The 15,751-nt window shown below is 38.8% G+C and overlaps 1 protein-coding gene across 10 annotated transcripts in view; it reads left to right on the forward strand.

Annotated features, from left to right (window-relative positions):
• Positions 1–15,751, forward strand: part of PDGFA (platelet derived growth factor subunit A) — a 98,427-nt gene that overhangs the window by 18,238 nt on the left and 64,438 nt on the right. For 3 of the 10 annotated variants that reach the window (XR_011134625.1, XM_068908062.1, XM_068908061.1), the window contains exons 5-6: positions 1,633–1,759; positions 9,710–9,883. Coding sequence is in view for 4 of the 10 variants with exons in the window: in XM_068908062.1 (XP_068764163.1) it covers positions 1,633–1,759; positions 9,710–9,843 (261 nt within the window). In the remaining 6 variants the exon portion in view is untranslated. Of the gene's footprint in view, positions 1–1,632; positions 1,760–3,415; positions 3,499–4,477; positions 4,592–4,697; positions 7,916–9,709; positions 9,884–15,751 lie in introns of those variants that run through there. The other 7 variants (XR_011134630.1, XR_011134628.1, XR_011134629.1 and 4 more) reach the window with 5 other exon arrangements.

The raw sequence follows: 15,751 nt of genomic DNA on the forward strand, positions 1-15,751 counted from the left end.
TCTTACATGTCACAGCCAGCTCTTAATCTTTTTACACAGAGATCTGACACTTTTGGAAAACATCTTTAACGTGAACATTTTAGTTATTGCATCTTTTTCTGTACAACTTTTGTTTATTGGGTAAATGCAAATAGTCTTCAGATGCTGTTGACTGAAGAGGCAGTGACTAAAACGTGGATTTGAAATCCTGGCTCCATGAAGGCGGTGGCAGGTCTCCCATAGACTTTAATAAGACCAGGATTTCACTCTAGCTTCAGTTACTGTCATTCGTAGGTCCCTGGTAGTTTGTGTCCAAGAGTCAAAAGACTGTTTCTGGGAACAGGGAATGTGCCTTTTCACACAGAACGTGAATTTTTCCAGCCACCACGCTCATTTTGTGAGATTGTTGTTCCACTTTTGGAAGGACAAGGGAATGGTGTTTTCATAGTTTGAAGATGATTTGGAGCATTAAAAACCCCACCAGACATACCAGTAAATCATTATGAGGAGAGTCTAGTGTAACTGTGAATGCTTTGGTTGGTTGGTAGTAACTGGCGATTTTGTTGTTATACTGATTGGACTTCATGGCTCTGTCATTTGATTTCTTCAGAGGGAACCAGCCTCTCCTCTCCTTCCTCTCTTTGCTCTTTCTCATTTGTATACAGTAATACATACCTCTGTTATGTGGTCTTGTTCACTGGGATAGACACTTTGCAGTCCCCTTTTGTCAAATGGCAGATTCATAATTAGTGGAATTGAAAAGTCATGATTTTGGTGCTGAGTCAGTCAGGTTGTCCTCACATTCAATGTCCTCCCCCCGCAATGTACTTCCCTTCTACATTGATTTCTTCAGATGCGAGACCGGCTTGTGGCCAGGGCTTCTCCAGCATGCTCCTTCCTCCAGCCTCACCTTGCCCTCTGGCATCCATCCTTAAGGAGGCCAGCGCCTGGGCACATAGTGGAACAGTGCCACTGGATAGATTGGAGAGGAGGAATGTACCTGCCAGCTATCTGCAATACAGCCAAAGGCTGAGTCCAGCCTGTGGGTGGTAGTTCCCTTGGCTCTAACATTGGTGCATGGAAGCTCTTGTAAACAAGTCGCAGGTTACTGCAAGAAGCTGGTAGGATTGAGAATGTTGCTTTCTAAGCTGATTTTCAGATTCCGGTTCTCTGAAGAATGGGCACTTTATGTTCAAAAGACTCTGAGAGCACCAATTTTTAAATTATAGAAGCTATTACAAACCAGCCCAACCTAATGCCTTTATTGTTAGCCTTCAGCTTAAGTATAGTGGTCAACATGTACAGAAAAGCATGCTAAGAGTGATAATCTACAGAACAAACAGTGATTTGAATACATATATTATTATTAGTAGTATGATTTATGTGAAAACTGAGTTGCTTAAAACTTCAAACCCACATGAAATTGTTTTATCTCTTAGGGGAAAAGAAAATTGTTTCAAATTGCTGAACTTGGATGAACAAATGTTTTGTGCAATAAATAGTTACACGATGCACAATTAAGATAAAGGGTGATTAGTATGCTAACATTTTATATGGGTTTGGCTTCATTCAAAAAATACAGGTATATATTTACCTGTCTTCAGTCCTGAACTATGTAATGTGCTTCAGTACATACCTCATCATATTTTATAGGTGGCAAAAGTGGAATATGTTAGAAAAAAGCCAAAATTAAAAGAAGTTCTGGTGAGATTAGAAGAGCATATGGAATGCACCTGTACATCATCAAATACTAATTCAGATTATAGAGAAGAAGAAACTGGTATGTTTTCCTTTTATTTTTGTATTAATGCTTATTTTGTGTGGACTTTGTTTTTATATTAGTAAAGAACATAAAGCAAACTTTGCTTCCAGTGAACTCAGTGGAAAAGCTCCCAGCTACTTCTCTGTATGTTGAAGATGCAAAATTGAGGGAGGATTGTGCTGGATAAAGAGTTTGGATTAAAGTTTAAATTGTGACAGTTCTCATCAGGTTAGCCTTTAAATAAAAGTAAATGCCCAATATTATTCAAGTCTTGCTTAACCAAGTTAAAGGTTGTCCTGTTGCAGTGTATTGGTAGACTCTATTGCCTAATTTCTTTGACTTTACTGTAGAGACAGGCTTAAGGCTGAGATTTACTTGACCTTGGGGAAAATAGCCTTGAAATGAATATAAAGTGCTGAGGAAAAATTTCTGTATTCAGAAGTAAGGAGTTTTGAAACAATGCCTGTTGGCAAGAGAGTTTTGAACAGTGCCTGTTCCCTTTGTCTTCCTACTCATATATAGGCCAGAATTTACTGTCAGTTGTCACATTAAACATGTTTACCTTATCAAGACGGTATTTAAATTACCACAGGGAAAGATTTATGGGGAAGAATGCTTATTTTCAATGTGACTTTCATAAAACTACCTACAATCTCTGGCTCACATCTTCATCCTAGGGTGCAATCAATGCAGGACTTGAGAGAGATTCTGGAAAAGCACTATGGTAGAAAGTACTCCTCCCTTTCTCCTGATTTTGACTGAAGGCAGACTCAAAAGCTTGCTTTCACCAATATCAGGCATTTAGGGAGGCAGTAGATCCAGCCCCAGAATAAAAGTCAGTGTAGAACAGGTGAATATAGGAGGAAGGCTGCCCGAAGGTGGTAGATTTCATAGGTGACTAGGTAAGGAAGAATTTTTTTACGGTCTCCATCTTGCATGGATATATAAATCTGGTTTAAGCAAACGTAAACCACAATTGCTACATACAGAGCAGAAATATTATAATTTGTGTAAAAGCAAAGTTATGCCTCTGCTGTGATTCTTACCAGACATCAGTTTATAATCCAAGCTGAGTGTTTTACCTCAAGCTAGGCTGAATTATGAGTAGACAAAAACACATTGAAAGTGATACTTTTTGTGTGTATGGTTTGATATCTTTTCTATGTCTTGTATTTGGAAAAAAGTTTCACGAGATCAATTTTAGTTTTTCAAAATATCTTTAATGGCTAAAGGCTAAGCAGTTAAGAATTTAAGCTGAAAACTTTTCTTTCTGGTGTGTGTGAAAAATGGAGTAGAAATGATTGTAATGAAAGAATACAGTTTTCTGGGATTTAATTATTGATAGGAACAGCACTTGCACCAGCAAATGGATGGTGAGCTGAAAATAGCTAAACTGTAGAGCTGAAAGCAAATATTGAATACAGCATGGTAAGAGTATTTATGGATGGATCTTGGAAATGATATATGCAATGCCAACTTTGTTTATTATTTTGTTACTTTTGTATAATTACTTTGTAAACTGAATGTCAAATCAGAAGTTATAAAGTTATTACTTTAATGCAAAGGGTAATGAGGTTTCTTTGAAATGTAAACGGTTTGAGTATTTATTACTTCAGTGTTCAACGAAATGCATTACCTTAGGGCTTTTTACCAGCCCTGCCCTTATGTTAACAGGAAGGCCTAGGGAATCAGGTAAAAAACGGAAACGAAAAAAGTTAAAACCAACATAAAACCTACTGGAACTATTTGATATTCAGGTAGGACCTATATGCTGAACACCCTAATAGCACAAGTAATGGAAAACTTAATCAAATATCATCACTTCAACTTAATCACTGTTCAAAATCTTGACACTTGCTACCTCAAGGCTGCAAAGAGATTAGATTTGATTGGCTTTGATAATTCTACCTGCTGGTATTTTTTCTTTAAGCTCCACATCACCATCAGCATCTTACATTCTTGAGCTATTTCCTTTTCTTGCTTTTTTTTTCTTTTTTTTGGAGGGCGCTAATACTTCAGCTTCTGAAATCTCAAGTTCCATTGCCTCTGCTTTTGTTTCATTATTATTGATTTCTGAGGTCAAAGCATCACATAATAATGCATGAATTAATTGCCAGGTTACAAATCATTGTGTTCCCAGTCATTGGCTGTAAAACATTGAGTGTACATATGGTAAATATTATATGCATGACCATCAAACCCTTGTTTTGGCATGAACTGGGATTGATGTTACGTGCACCTGAAATGATCTGACAATCTGCATACCAAACAAGGAAGATGCTCAGAGATACCATTTTTGTGTAGCAGGCTTTGTGTAATTTATACCAGAAAACTAAGATCTTTCTTTGCTTTGTTCAGTCTCAGTAAGATGATGACAGTCATCAAGATTAAAGAGGTTTTCAGGGTAGTGAAAAACTAATACCCTCGTAATGCAAAAATGACTAAAATCCTTGCGCAGCAATTTAGCAATGTATGATGATGGCGATACACCTTCCAAATCAAGTATGGAGTTTCCATTTCTTAATGACCAGAAATTATGTAAGCTACAGCACTTGCAGTTCATTCTAGTATTTGGAGCGGGAATGATTTGGATTTTGTAGTGTATGTGCCTAACTCCTGGATGATGGTGAATTTAATTTCAAGCACCTGTTTTTGCACATAAACTCCCAATGGCAGTTTGCATTTATACTAATGTATTTTTTTCTAAAGAATGCTAAACTTGGTATCCTGTTTCAGATTAACAGGTATTTATTGGGAGTAGTATGATAGAAGCAAAGATTTTGTAAAATTCAACTTTAAAAGTGAGCATGTAAACTCAATCAAAACAGCATTTAGAACTTCTTGTCCCAGGTTAGTGACTCTTCATGCAGAACAGTTTTTTTTAAAGTCATCTGCTTAGAGGATAGGACCTTTGATTCTAATCATAGAGTTATTGTATCTTTTTTCTCTCCTGCAGATGTAAGGTGAAAATAAGCTAGAAAAAAAACTTCTCTCTGGGACATGGATGTACATGGTTTGTTACATTCCTGAACCTACTATGTATGGTGCTTATTGACTGTATATTTTATTTGTTCTCCTATGTGAAAAAACTGGCTCACAAGAACACTTAATGAGAACAAAGAGACAATGTACATTTGTTTAATGTGACATCAAAGCAAGTATTGTAGCACTCTGTGAAACAATAGGAAGCTTCCCTGTCCAAAAAAGAAAAAAAATGAAAGAAAAAAACTGAAAAGAAAAAAAAGACAGTTGAATGAATGGAGGATACCAAAAGTACTCAGAAACATGACAAAAATCTAAGTGAATAGTGGATTTCTGTCAGAGCAGTCAACGGTGCTTTACGTCAAGAAATGTGCCTGTGTTCTTGATGAAGATGGATGGATGTTGATGGACTTCAGGCACAAAAAAAGCAGGAATGTATGAAATGATCAAATGCCACGCAAACACTATAGAACAATACATCCTTGCTTGGTGGTGTTTTAAAAGTCTATACAAAAAAAAAAAACCTTCTGGGGAGCCTTAAGTGGATTTTTTTTTTTTTTACACCATAAAGTGATTATTAAGTTTTCTTTTTACTCTTTGCCTAGCTTTTTATTATCTCTTGGACTACATTTGCCAATAACACATATAAAAGACTGGTATAACAATAGCAGAACAGAAAACATTATGGTATTTCTCCTAGTGGGATGCAAACTAATGAGATGTATTAAAATAAAAATGGTATACCTATGCATAATTTTCTAGACGTTTCTTGGTTTATGTTCCCCAACCTCCCCCGTAATTTAAAGCATTACATAAAAAGAAAAAGAAAAAGAAAAAAAGAGAGATGTGCGTAAACAAATCATAGGAAATCCTTGCAAAAATCCTTCTTTTTCCTTTAAGACTTATGCCAGTTGCCTACTAGTGATATTGTGTTAGCAATTGTCATTCTTATCAGTATACAGATACTTTTGTTTCACATGTTGGAGCTGTGTGAAATGTACAAATTCTTGTATCTGCATTGTACAATGTCATGGTGGCATGGGAACTACCTTGCTGCAAATATTTGAACAAAACCTAAAATTCTTTATTTTTGGTAAAATGTTATGCTTTATGTGTATTCAACAGAAATATGTGTTTTTGTAAAGGTGAAGTTTGTATTTTTATCTAAAAATTAACAGTTTTATATACCTGAGAAAGCCTGCTATGTTTTCTTGAACCAAAAAAAAAAAAAAAGAAAAAAGAAAAAAAACATTTTGTGGTCATATTTTTGTAGTAGAATAGCCCAAATTACATCAAAAACTATTTTAACTATAGCAGGGCAGATAAAATACTCTGGCACCAGCTCCTATATTTTCGAAGTGCCAAAGGATTAAATGTTCAGCTCCCCATGGATTGCAATGGGAGCCACATGGCTAAATCCTTGTCTACTGCTTTGGAAATTTAGGGCTGTGCCAGATATGACATGGCTACTTACTTGGCCAAAATCACTGCCCCACCCCAGCAGTTTGGATTAAGTACCCTTTGTTTTATTTGGAGTATCACATTGGATACGTAAAATGAACTACTGGATTCTTTTATTTGTAAAACATCTACAAAGAGATGAAAGAGTTTTCTCTCCTTTCTTTGGAATGATGAAAAAGTTCGTCTTGAAGACAGTGTTTCCACTCAAACCAAAAATATCTTCAGATGTGAATGAGCTGCAGATCCTTAAAACATAACAGAAAAGAGTGAGATTTTTAACCTTTCAATTTCTTTAAATATAGTTCAAACATTCCCCTCCTGTTCCTGTAGCCATGTCCAATTTCAACCAAACGAAGCAATGTTAGCTAACAGGCATTATTGGCTTCAGATGCTAATGCAGAGATAGAGTTAGTCACCGTTCTATTTTGTGATCATTTTCCCAGTGTATTCGTTGAGCACCAAAACTGGAAATACATTTAACTAAGATTGTCTGTGCTTGTTTTCCACTAAGTGTACTGTTCACAATGTTATGCACATGAATGTATGTGTCTGCGTTTAAAAAAGTGTATAAAATGTAATTTATATATTTATGTTTCAGTGGGATGCCAATAATGTTGCTCAGTTCTTTTTTTGTCTAAAAGATATCTAATGAAAAAGGTTCATATATGCATTAAAATCATGTAGTTAAAAAACGTTATGTGACCCACTCAGACACTGTGCAGGTATGAAAAGATGTCAAAGTCACTTAAGTGGAATAATTTGCAAAAGAATTGTCAAAAGTCCTGTAGTTGCACTGGCATAAGAAGGTTGCATTCAGATCTATGGGCCAGATTTCCTGGAGTAACTCCATTGAATATAATGGAGCTCTGCTGAATTACACCACCATTGAGTCTGGCCCTATATTTAATTCCTGAAAAAAAAGCAAACTGAAAGGCATGCATTTTATTGGTGCCAGCAAATAAACGTGCTATGCCAAATTCAGAAAACCATGAGAGAATGAAGACTGAATGGAGACTTTTCCAGTAATCATTTGTTTGAGACTTGTAGTCTCTAGTTAATTTTGTTACCAGGAATGAAACGCACATGAGTCTTTGTTCTCAAGCACAGTGTTTATATGGCATGCAACAGAAAACAAAAATCTCAGGGCTATATTCTCAGCTAGTATAAATTGGCAAATATTTTTGACTTCAGCTGCCCCAAGCTAATTTACATCAGATGAGGATCCAGTCCACAGTTTTTAAAATACGAGGAGTAGCGTCATGACATGTGCGTCATTTGCTGTAGTCCAGCTGAGATTTTATCCGTCAGCCTTTTCAATCTTACAGGCCATGGTAGTAGTCCTTCTTTGAGATGGCAGATACAACCAGAAGGAGCAGTAACATTAAAGGTTGTGACAAAAGAGACAGTAATTCAAAGTTAAGTTGGACATTTCAAGGGCCATATCCTCAGTTGGTGTAAATCACCATCGCTCCATTGCCTGCAGTGGAGCTGTACCAGCTTACACCACTTGAGGGGCTGGTCCCTCATTCTTGCTCATCCCTTTCACTACTCGGTCCTGCAGGGATCTCAGACTGTCGTGTACTGTTAATGTAATCCTGTGTTCTCTAATACTTAAGCACAATAAGTGAATATAAGAATGAGTGTCAGACTTAACTTTGAATGTCCAAGCTCTGAAATGGTTTGTTTTACCATTGTGGCTGTAAATTAAACAGTTCTCTGTGCATTTGTGAATGCTGTGTCCTATCTTCTTCCGCTGTCTACTGGAGGTGGACTCCCATCTGGACTTTTAACGTGCAACATTTGTAGTGTTACAGGAAAGGGTGTGCGCAATAGGAGCCTCAAGATATCTGTTTGACAGCTCTGTTATTTGGGAAGTGGAGGGCTAGTGGGGGGCTTAGTGAAGGAATTGAAGATGATAGTTGCTGTAAGTCACGTTTCCACTGAATCCTTTAACACTTTGTTGTTTTGTCCTTGGACATTCCAGGGAGTTGGGGGTAAAATGTTTTTCTGTTTAACATTCTGTAATCTCTTCCACTGTCCACAGATTCAGAAACTGTTGGTCTGATTTTATCCTTTTTGAAGTCTTTTCTGGTTAAAAAGCATGTGTGGAGGGAACTATCTGAAAACAATCTCAGTGTTACGATACTGGTGCATGATCACTGATGCTGTAGTCAGTTCATTATGTTTAATTCTGTGCTTCGTCTTTCCAGAGCTGCCCTTCAGTGGCTTTTGTTGAGTGAAATGAAGGATTGCCTGCTCATTTGCTTTCCTTTTCTTCTCTCCTCCGTCCCTCTTGGCGTCTGCTTTATGCGCAGTGACTACAGACAGTTGCTCCTCTCAGGCTCCCAGTGGTTCCTAGACAGGTTCAGCTCTAATGTGTCTTTGAGCTTAGGCTTTCTACTCTGCTTGGACCAGCATCTGACAGGTCTCCTCCCTCCGACGGGCATCAGCATTCCAGCTGGGAAGTTCTCGCTGTCCTGCTTGGGTCGGCAGCATGTCTCCTGCTGTGGTCTATATTCCAGCTATTCTCTGCCTGACTGTAGGGAAGCCCAGACTTTCCCATTCCTCTGTCTCTATCTCTCAGAAACGATTTCCCTTCCTAGGTTCTTTCTCATCATATATCTCTTCTCTCTTCTCCTGCCCGAGAGAACAGCCTTTGATCTGTTTATCTGTAAATCAATTGCTTTATCTAGGCATGCGTCCTGAGATCCTGTCTCCCAGGCTTACAGGCCCATAACTGACCCCTACATGAAAGACAAATGCTGTTATATAGGCATGCGCTTGAGGAGGGAAAAGGATTCATCTTTGCATTTGGAAAAATGTCCATTACTGAAAGCTCCCTGCTAAAGCCCTGTCCAATTCCAGTAGCAGTAGCGTGTATGTGGAAGAGTGGTATTGAAGCTATTCCAGACATCTGCCAGTTCAACTAAGATCAGCAACCCTGTTTATAATTTAATTAGAAAATGTGCCCAAAAGCAAAGATGAATTTTCAAAGCTTCCTCAGATTTGGATGCTCGTATTTTACTGTAAATTGAAGGAAATCGTGTTTGTAGGCCCCCTTCATGGCTTTGAAAGTCTTATCCTGAATATTTATCTGATCCTCTCTTGGGCTGGAAATCTTAGTTGCTTTAAAACAAGCAGAGAAGCAAAGTGGAGTTACATATTTGTTTTCAAGGAAGTCATTTTCCTGGGGTTTCTACTCCTCAGCTTCTAGTACTACCAGTTCTCAGAAACATAATCACGTAAAAATCGGTGAAACCCATGAGGACCCCACTTAAGTTTGCTTTAATTTCAGGTAACAGGGAGAAGCTGTCAGTGTTTTATTCTCAGAACTTCAGCTTAAACCTTGCATTTTTTATTTTACTTAATTACTGTGTGTTTTCCCACAATTTAATAACAAGGTTTTATTTATGTCTGAGCTTTTCTGTGCTGCTCTTTGCTGTAGTGTCTCAGTGCAGCACAGCCTTGAACAGGTTTGAACTCCTATCCCCTCTGAAATAAAGAACTATTGTTATCCCATTTTAGGCGAGACCGAGGCATGGAGAAATGACTGTGCAAGGTCACACAACAAGGCTATGGCAGAACCAGGGATAGGACTCAGATCTGAGTGCTCATCCAGTGCCCTAAATCACACGACCATCTTCCCTTTCCAAGAATGAATCCTTGCACCCTTAGAGCTAAATACTGAAAAGATTGAGGGTAAGTCATTTTGCCTAATTATTGTGCATTGGATACATGGTCAAAAACCACTGCCATATCTTCAGAGAATGTAGTGACTGATGAAAAACCAGCTGTCTGCCCATGCAAATATGCTGTCTCTTATGCTATCATCAGCTAGTCATTTCCTGTATCTCTAAGGAATCAACCTTTCGTGACTTACAGTGACAATTATGCACACAGAACAAATGCAAACTCGGATTTTATGGGAATTTACAAAAATTCAGTGAGCAATTTTCATTGTACTTCCCCTCAGTTTGTAGTCGTTCATTCCTTTTATGGCATGGGTAACATGTCCTAAGGGATCTGTGTCTATCATGGGCCCAATCCCAAATTCTTTTCCCAGGCCCTAGCGCAGAAAAGCACTGAAAGAGGTGCCTACATCTGCCCTTCTTCATACCTGTGCCTAAGCATATTTGTGACTTTGGACGAACATCCCATTGACTTCAGGCAATTGGAGCTAAGTTGATGCTTTATCACTCTTTTTGAATAGGGCTTTCCTGACTCAGGATCACAATTCCAGGATGGGGGTCTTTGTGTTCTTAAAGTGTTGGAATATGTTGTAAATAACCCCAAAGAAGAAGTAACAAGACTCAAATATACAACTAGAAAAACAGATGGGAGACTTCCCCTCTCTCCTGCTCTCACAGAGGTTGCCATTTTGAAATATGCATTTGCTCTTATTTGAAAAAGTAGTTTTCTGACATGGCTGGATTCAGGACTGCAATTACTAATGACAGAGATTCCATTTAAGATGATCTGTTAAGGTACATCAGAAAACATAATTTGAAAATTCACTGTCATTTCTAACACAAAGATGAATCTGAGATGGGAAAAAATAATCAGATCAAATTGAAATTTGGGACGTTGTGGTTTAGAAAAAAAAAGAAAGAATGAAATAGAAAATAAAGTGAGTAAGATCAGAAGGTTGGTCATTTTCAGTATTATCATTCCTTTACTCACTCTATTTGCTGCATCAGGCTGAATTACTTTCTGGAGTAGCTCAGAATCACTACAATGCATGTAAAAAGTTATGGCTGGTTGTTGTTGAACTGCTACCCTATTATCATGGCATATGACTGTGAGGTGGGGCCTGCAATCACAGTTGTAAATCAAAGAACAAGTCATAGGTTAGGAACTGTTTTCCATGGATATTGTCTCTAAGTTTATTATCTGTATGCTAGTCTCTTGAATGATGTTTAGTGAGCTTTTCAGTTTGGTATAAAGTCAAAAATACATGGTTCCTGAGCTGATATTATGAAAGTCGTAACTCTTAGTCTTGTAATCAATAGATGAAACCCTGCCAACATTCTAGTGACGTACTTTTCTGTCATGAAAGGTTTCTGTGTCACTCTCTTGCAGTGTTATTTCTTAGCTTAGAGGGGAATCCACTCGTTTTTATATTTGATTGATTAGCAAGCCATCAAATCTGACCTGGTTTGAATTTTTCCCATCTAAAATTTTCTTATTGGACTGACCTTTGTGCATGCTAAGTGTTTTTCAAGATCTAGGTAAAATATATAAGGAGAGGCTAACTTCTGCTCTTTAACAGAAAACAAATATGAAAGCTGGAGTATTCCATCACCTGGGGAAATAAGGAGCTAAGTTTTAAAGAAGAGTTGCACATTCGTCTTCCCAGGATCAAGCATCTACCTAGTATCTCAGCCTCTACACAGTATCTTTAATCTTCCGTAATCAATGCAACCGGTTTTACTGTCCATATTTGAAAAATGAGAGTGTCTGTTAAGGTCAGGTAGACAAAGAATATAAGCACCCAGAGATGCAGATGAGCCCATACTGCTTGGAATCCCCTGGGATTTTAAAAACATCTTGATTCTTGAGAGCAAACAGAAATTAATAGAAGAAAAGTGCTAAGACATCTTTGCTTATCTGGCAAGCGAAAAAATATCTGAGAAGTATCCTACATATAATGATCATTCAGTGACAAAGTAGCTGTTCATGAAAAATGCTTGTGCTTAAATCTTTCAACAGTTAATGATCATCTTTACAGATCGTAATACTTGAATGCTTCACTTATCGATATATCAGGGCTTGGATGAACTTTGAGACTTATGAAATGGGACACTCCTTAGGCCAATGATAGCCATATGTTCTAGTAACTGATCAACCAATTACATAAATGGCCAGATCTCTAACCTGCAGAAATACATACAACTCTGTTGACTTCACTGGAGATGACAGTTACCTGAGAATTGACCCGAAACTCTTGACACAAAGCAGATAATGGTTTCATATTTTGCTGTTTAGTGTTGCTGTAAAAATAGACTCATTTCCTGGAGCGGTTAAAACAAGAAAAGCTGGAAAAGCAGTTTCCCACAGAGACTCATCCACACTGGAATTTGCTGAGATCCCCGGATGAACATGTGCTGTTAGAAAACATAAAACAGCAACTTTGTTTAGGGAAGCCTCTGACCTGTTAAAAATGCAAAGCATTCATTACCAGACTTTTCCTTGGCAATTAGCGGGTAGAATTACTCATAGAAATTGGTTTGTTTGCTCACAAGGGGAGAAGCAAGACATAAATTCAAGATATCCCATGTTTCACCACGAGAAAGAAGACTCAGTTCACAGAGGGTCTGTGGGTGAGGCACTGAGCAGCCTCAGCTCCCTTTGGGATGAACTCAGACTTGGAGACCTCAGTGAAGTATCAAGAGCCCTCCAAAGTTGCTGGATTTCTCTGACTGTGAATTTTTTCAGCCGCTTAAGGGATTTGGGCATCCATTTTTAATTCGTTTTTACAGGTCTTTTAGTTGGCTTAGTTGGCCTCAAAACCCCTCTGTCTCTGCTATGTAGAGGGCTAGTTTTGATCAAGTCGATGTCACTGTGAATGTTGCTGTTCTTCCCCTAGGTAGCGGCACTCAAGCATCAAGTTTGTTTTCTGCTCTTAGTTGAAGATATTTCTCAGCAGTGACTTTTCCAGCACTGTTGTGTGCTCAGCTCACTGCAGGACAGCCTGATATTTCGGTGGAGCATCCTCCCTGCTCCAGCCATGCTTCACCTCTTTCTTTGTGCTGTTTCTTATATAAAGATGGTGCTGGTTTAAGCTGAAGATCAAGGATGATATACAAAGCTAGATTTTCTGCTATGGCCTCTGTCCCATGGGAACCTCATGCCCAGCTGTGCCTGCTGTGTGGGGCCAGAGGAAGAGAGAGAGAGAGGCTGCAGCACTTCAAGGAAGCCGAGATGTGTCTCCTTCTGCTCAAGTGGTCATGCCCGAAGATAAAACCTTCCTGGCTGCATCAAGCACTGCAGTTTCCTCCTTTCCCCTTGCCTTGAGGGCACATGTTTCCCTGATGCTGACATGTCCCTTGTGCCTGGGAGGGTCTTGTGCTGCAACATATGATAGAGGTGTCTACTAGGCAGGAAGATTCCCATGGGAACTAGGGGCTGTATGCCTCTGTATTTGGGAGTGAAGACCCTTTTTGGTCCAAAGTCACCGACAGTAAAATAACCTGGTCAGACGTCTTCTTGGAGCCAGGAAGCTACTCAGATGACCTCAAGATCTGAATTCTTCCTTGACTGCAATGGGTTTCCACAGCATAATAAGTGACAGAAACAGTTTATCACAGATCGAGTGGTTTCTTAACAGGCTGTGTATGCGTCTTGTAGGGTAAAGCTCAGCTGTGCATTGTATCTATTGCCCCAAATGCTGCTTTTAAATCAAATTTTCACTATTTATTCAGGGATATCTGTTTTTCTTGCATGTGCTTTAGAAGGGTTACCTTGCACCTGTTTGCTGTGATGAATCTGCTAGCCAAACCAATATGGCTAGGCTATCTCTGCATATCTAATGGAGGTTTCAGAACCTTACACCTGGGGTTAGCAAATGCAAATGTTTCCCATTATCTCCCTGCGTTCCCCTAAGTTGTGATTCAGCGAGATGCTCAGTTAAAAGTTGCACTTGAAGCATGTGAAATGCTTCTTTGAAGATACTCATGCTGAAAGTTAGGCATGTTCTGAATTGGCTTGCTAAAAATGAGGCCCTGAAGAGCCTACTGTGGTAACAAAGTGTAAGCTTAGTGTTTTCCTTTTGTGCAGTGCCTGGAGAGATGCTAATTTCAGAAGCAGTCTGCAACCTTTCAAAAACTATTCCATAGTATTGAGGGAGAGCTTTAACTGTTCAGTAGCTTTCTATCAACAAGCTCAGCTACGTTAGAAAGCCCATAGCAATGTCTGCCCTCTCTGGGCCGCTAAGATCTCTTCCTTCCTTGTTTTCTTTAGTAGGTTTCTTTTTTAAGGCTAGTGAAAAAAAAGCTTAAAATAATACCTTAAAAAGGTGGGAAATTAAGCAAAAATTAAGCAAATCGCATCATCTTAATTCCTTTATCTAGCTTAATTAAGGAGAAGTTTGCCAATACTGAAGAACATATGTGAAGAACACTTTGAGCAGCTTCAAAAGAATTTTCAGGCTAGATCAGGAAAAGATAAAAGCAGAAGTGGAAACTTCTAATACACTTTATAGCTCATTACTTACAGGAAATGCATTGTTACATAGGATTCTAATGAATTTTGCAGGATGAAGTTTCCAAAAACAAAACAAAAAAAGGTACCTTCTGTATCTTAGATGAAAGGTCTCAGGACTTTTGCAATTATGGTAGCTGGGCAGTGGAAGTGTTTAGTCATATCACCCAGAAAGATTCAACCTCTGGGAAAAGTCAAAAGCTTTTTTTAAATTTGAAATGTGTACACTATTTAATTTCTGTAGGAACTTCCTGGTCTAGCTGCTGAATAGTGATAAAGGGAATGGTAGAAGTCCCTTTTGTTTTCAGTATTTAAGTTATTTTTACTTCTATACCAAGGAAGGCAGAGATAGTGCACTGCATATATCTAGTTGTAGGTAGAACAGCAGGAACACATTTGAATGACTAAGGATGAACACATTAAAGTTTTTGCCGATGTTCTCAATGAGGTGGTGAAGCCAGCAAAGTCAGAGAAACAAAATGGAAACTCAGATTTACCAGTGACACTTGCCCAGAAAATCAATATTTGCCAGACTCTTAATTAACTTGATTGAAAAGCTAATCCTAAAATCCTGTTGCTGGACAAGGGCCTGAACCCCAGGCTACTGGATTTAGTGCTAGTGAGTAGATGCTCCTCTAGAGCAGTGATGTTGTGAAACTGAAATATTTCACATTTGTAGAGCACCCAGAGAGCCTATGGATGGCAAGCAACAATTTTCTATTATGTAAAGAGTTCCCTGGCATAAACAAATCCCTCAGCAGAGACTAGAGAGCTGAGGGTTGTGCCGCAGCTCTGCTATGGTTATAAGTCCAGAGGTGGTGTGCCCAGATTAGCACCAGCCGGTGTGGGGGGTGCATCTCCATCATGTGCAGGGCATTGCACACATGCAGCTTACCTTGCTGTCCTCTGACATGTGGGATATATCCGCTGTCAGCTCTTGTATTTCACTCAGATTGTAAGGACAGCTTTGCTGTATGTTTGGACGCATTTCAGGCAGCAAGGCATTTGCGTCAGCTCTGAAGCACATGGGTAGCAAAGCTTGGGCATTTGTGCTGGGATGGTTTTGGGGGCTGACAAACTTCATTCTTCTGCACTGTCATTTAGGAATCCGTTGATATGTAAAAAAAGGTTTAGGGGTTTAAAGCATCGTATCAGGACTTCAGAGGTCCTCATTCAGACTTCCGATGTGGCTATGCATGAGTCAGTTAGGACCTCTTTGCCTGACTCCTTCATTTGGGAAGAAAAATAATACTTTATTTTACCATCCACTAGCCTGTTTTATGTATGCTGTGTGTGTACACATACAGTACCTCACACAGTGGAGTCCTGATTTGTAGGCTATACTTGCCACTGTAGTACAAAAAGCAT

This window comes from Struthio camelus, chromosome 15, assembly GCF_040807025.1.
Source record: "Struthio camelus isolate bStrCam1 chromosome 15, bStrCam1.hap1, whole genome shotgun sequence".
NCBI classification, from domain to species: Eukaryota; Metazoa; Chordata; class Aves; order Struthioniformes; family Struthionidae; genus Struthio; species Struthio camelus.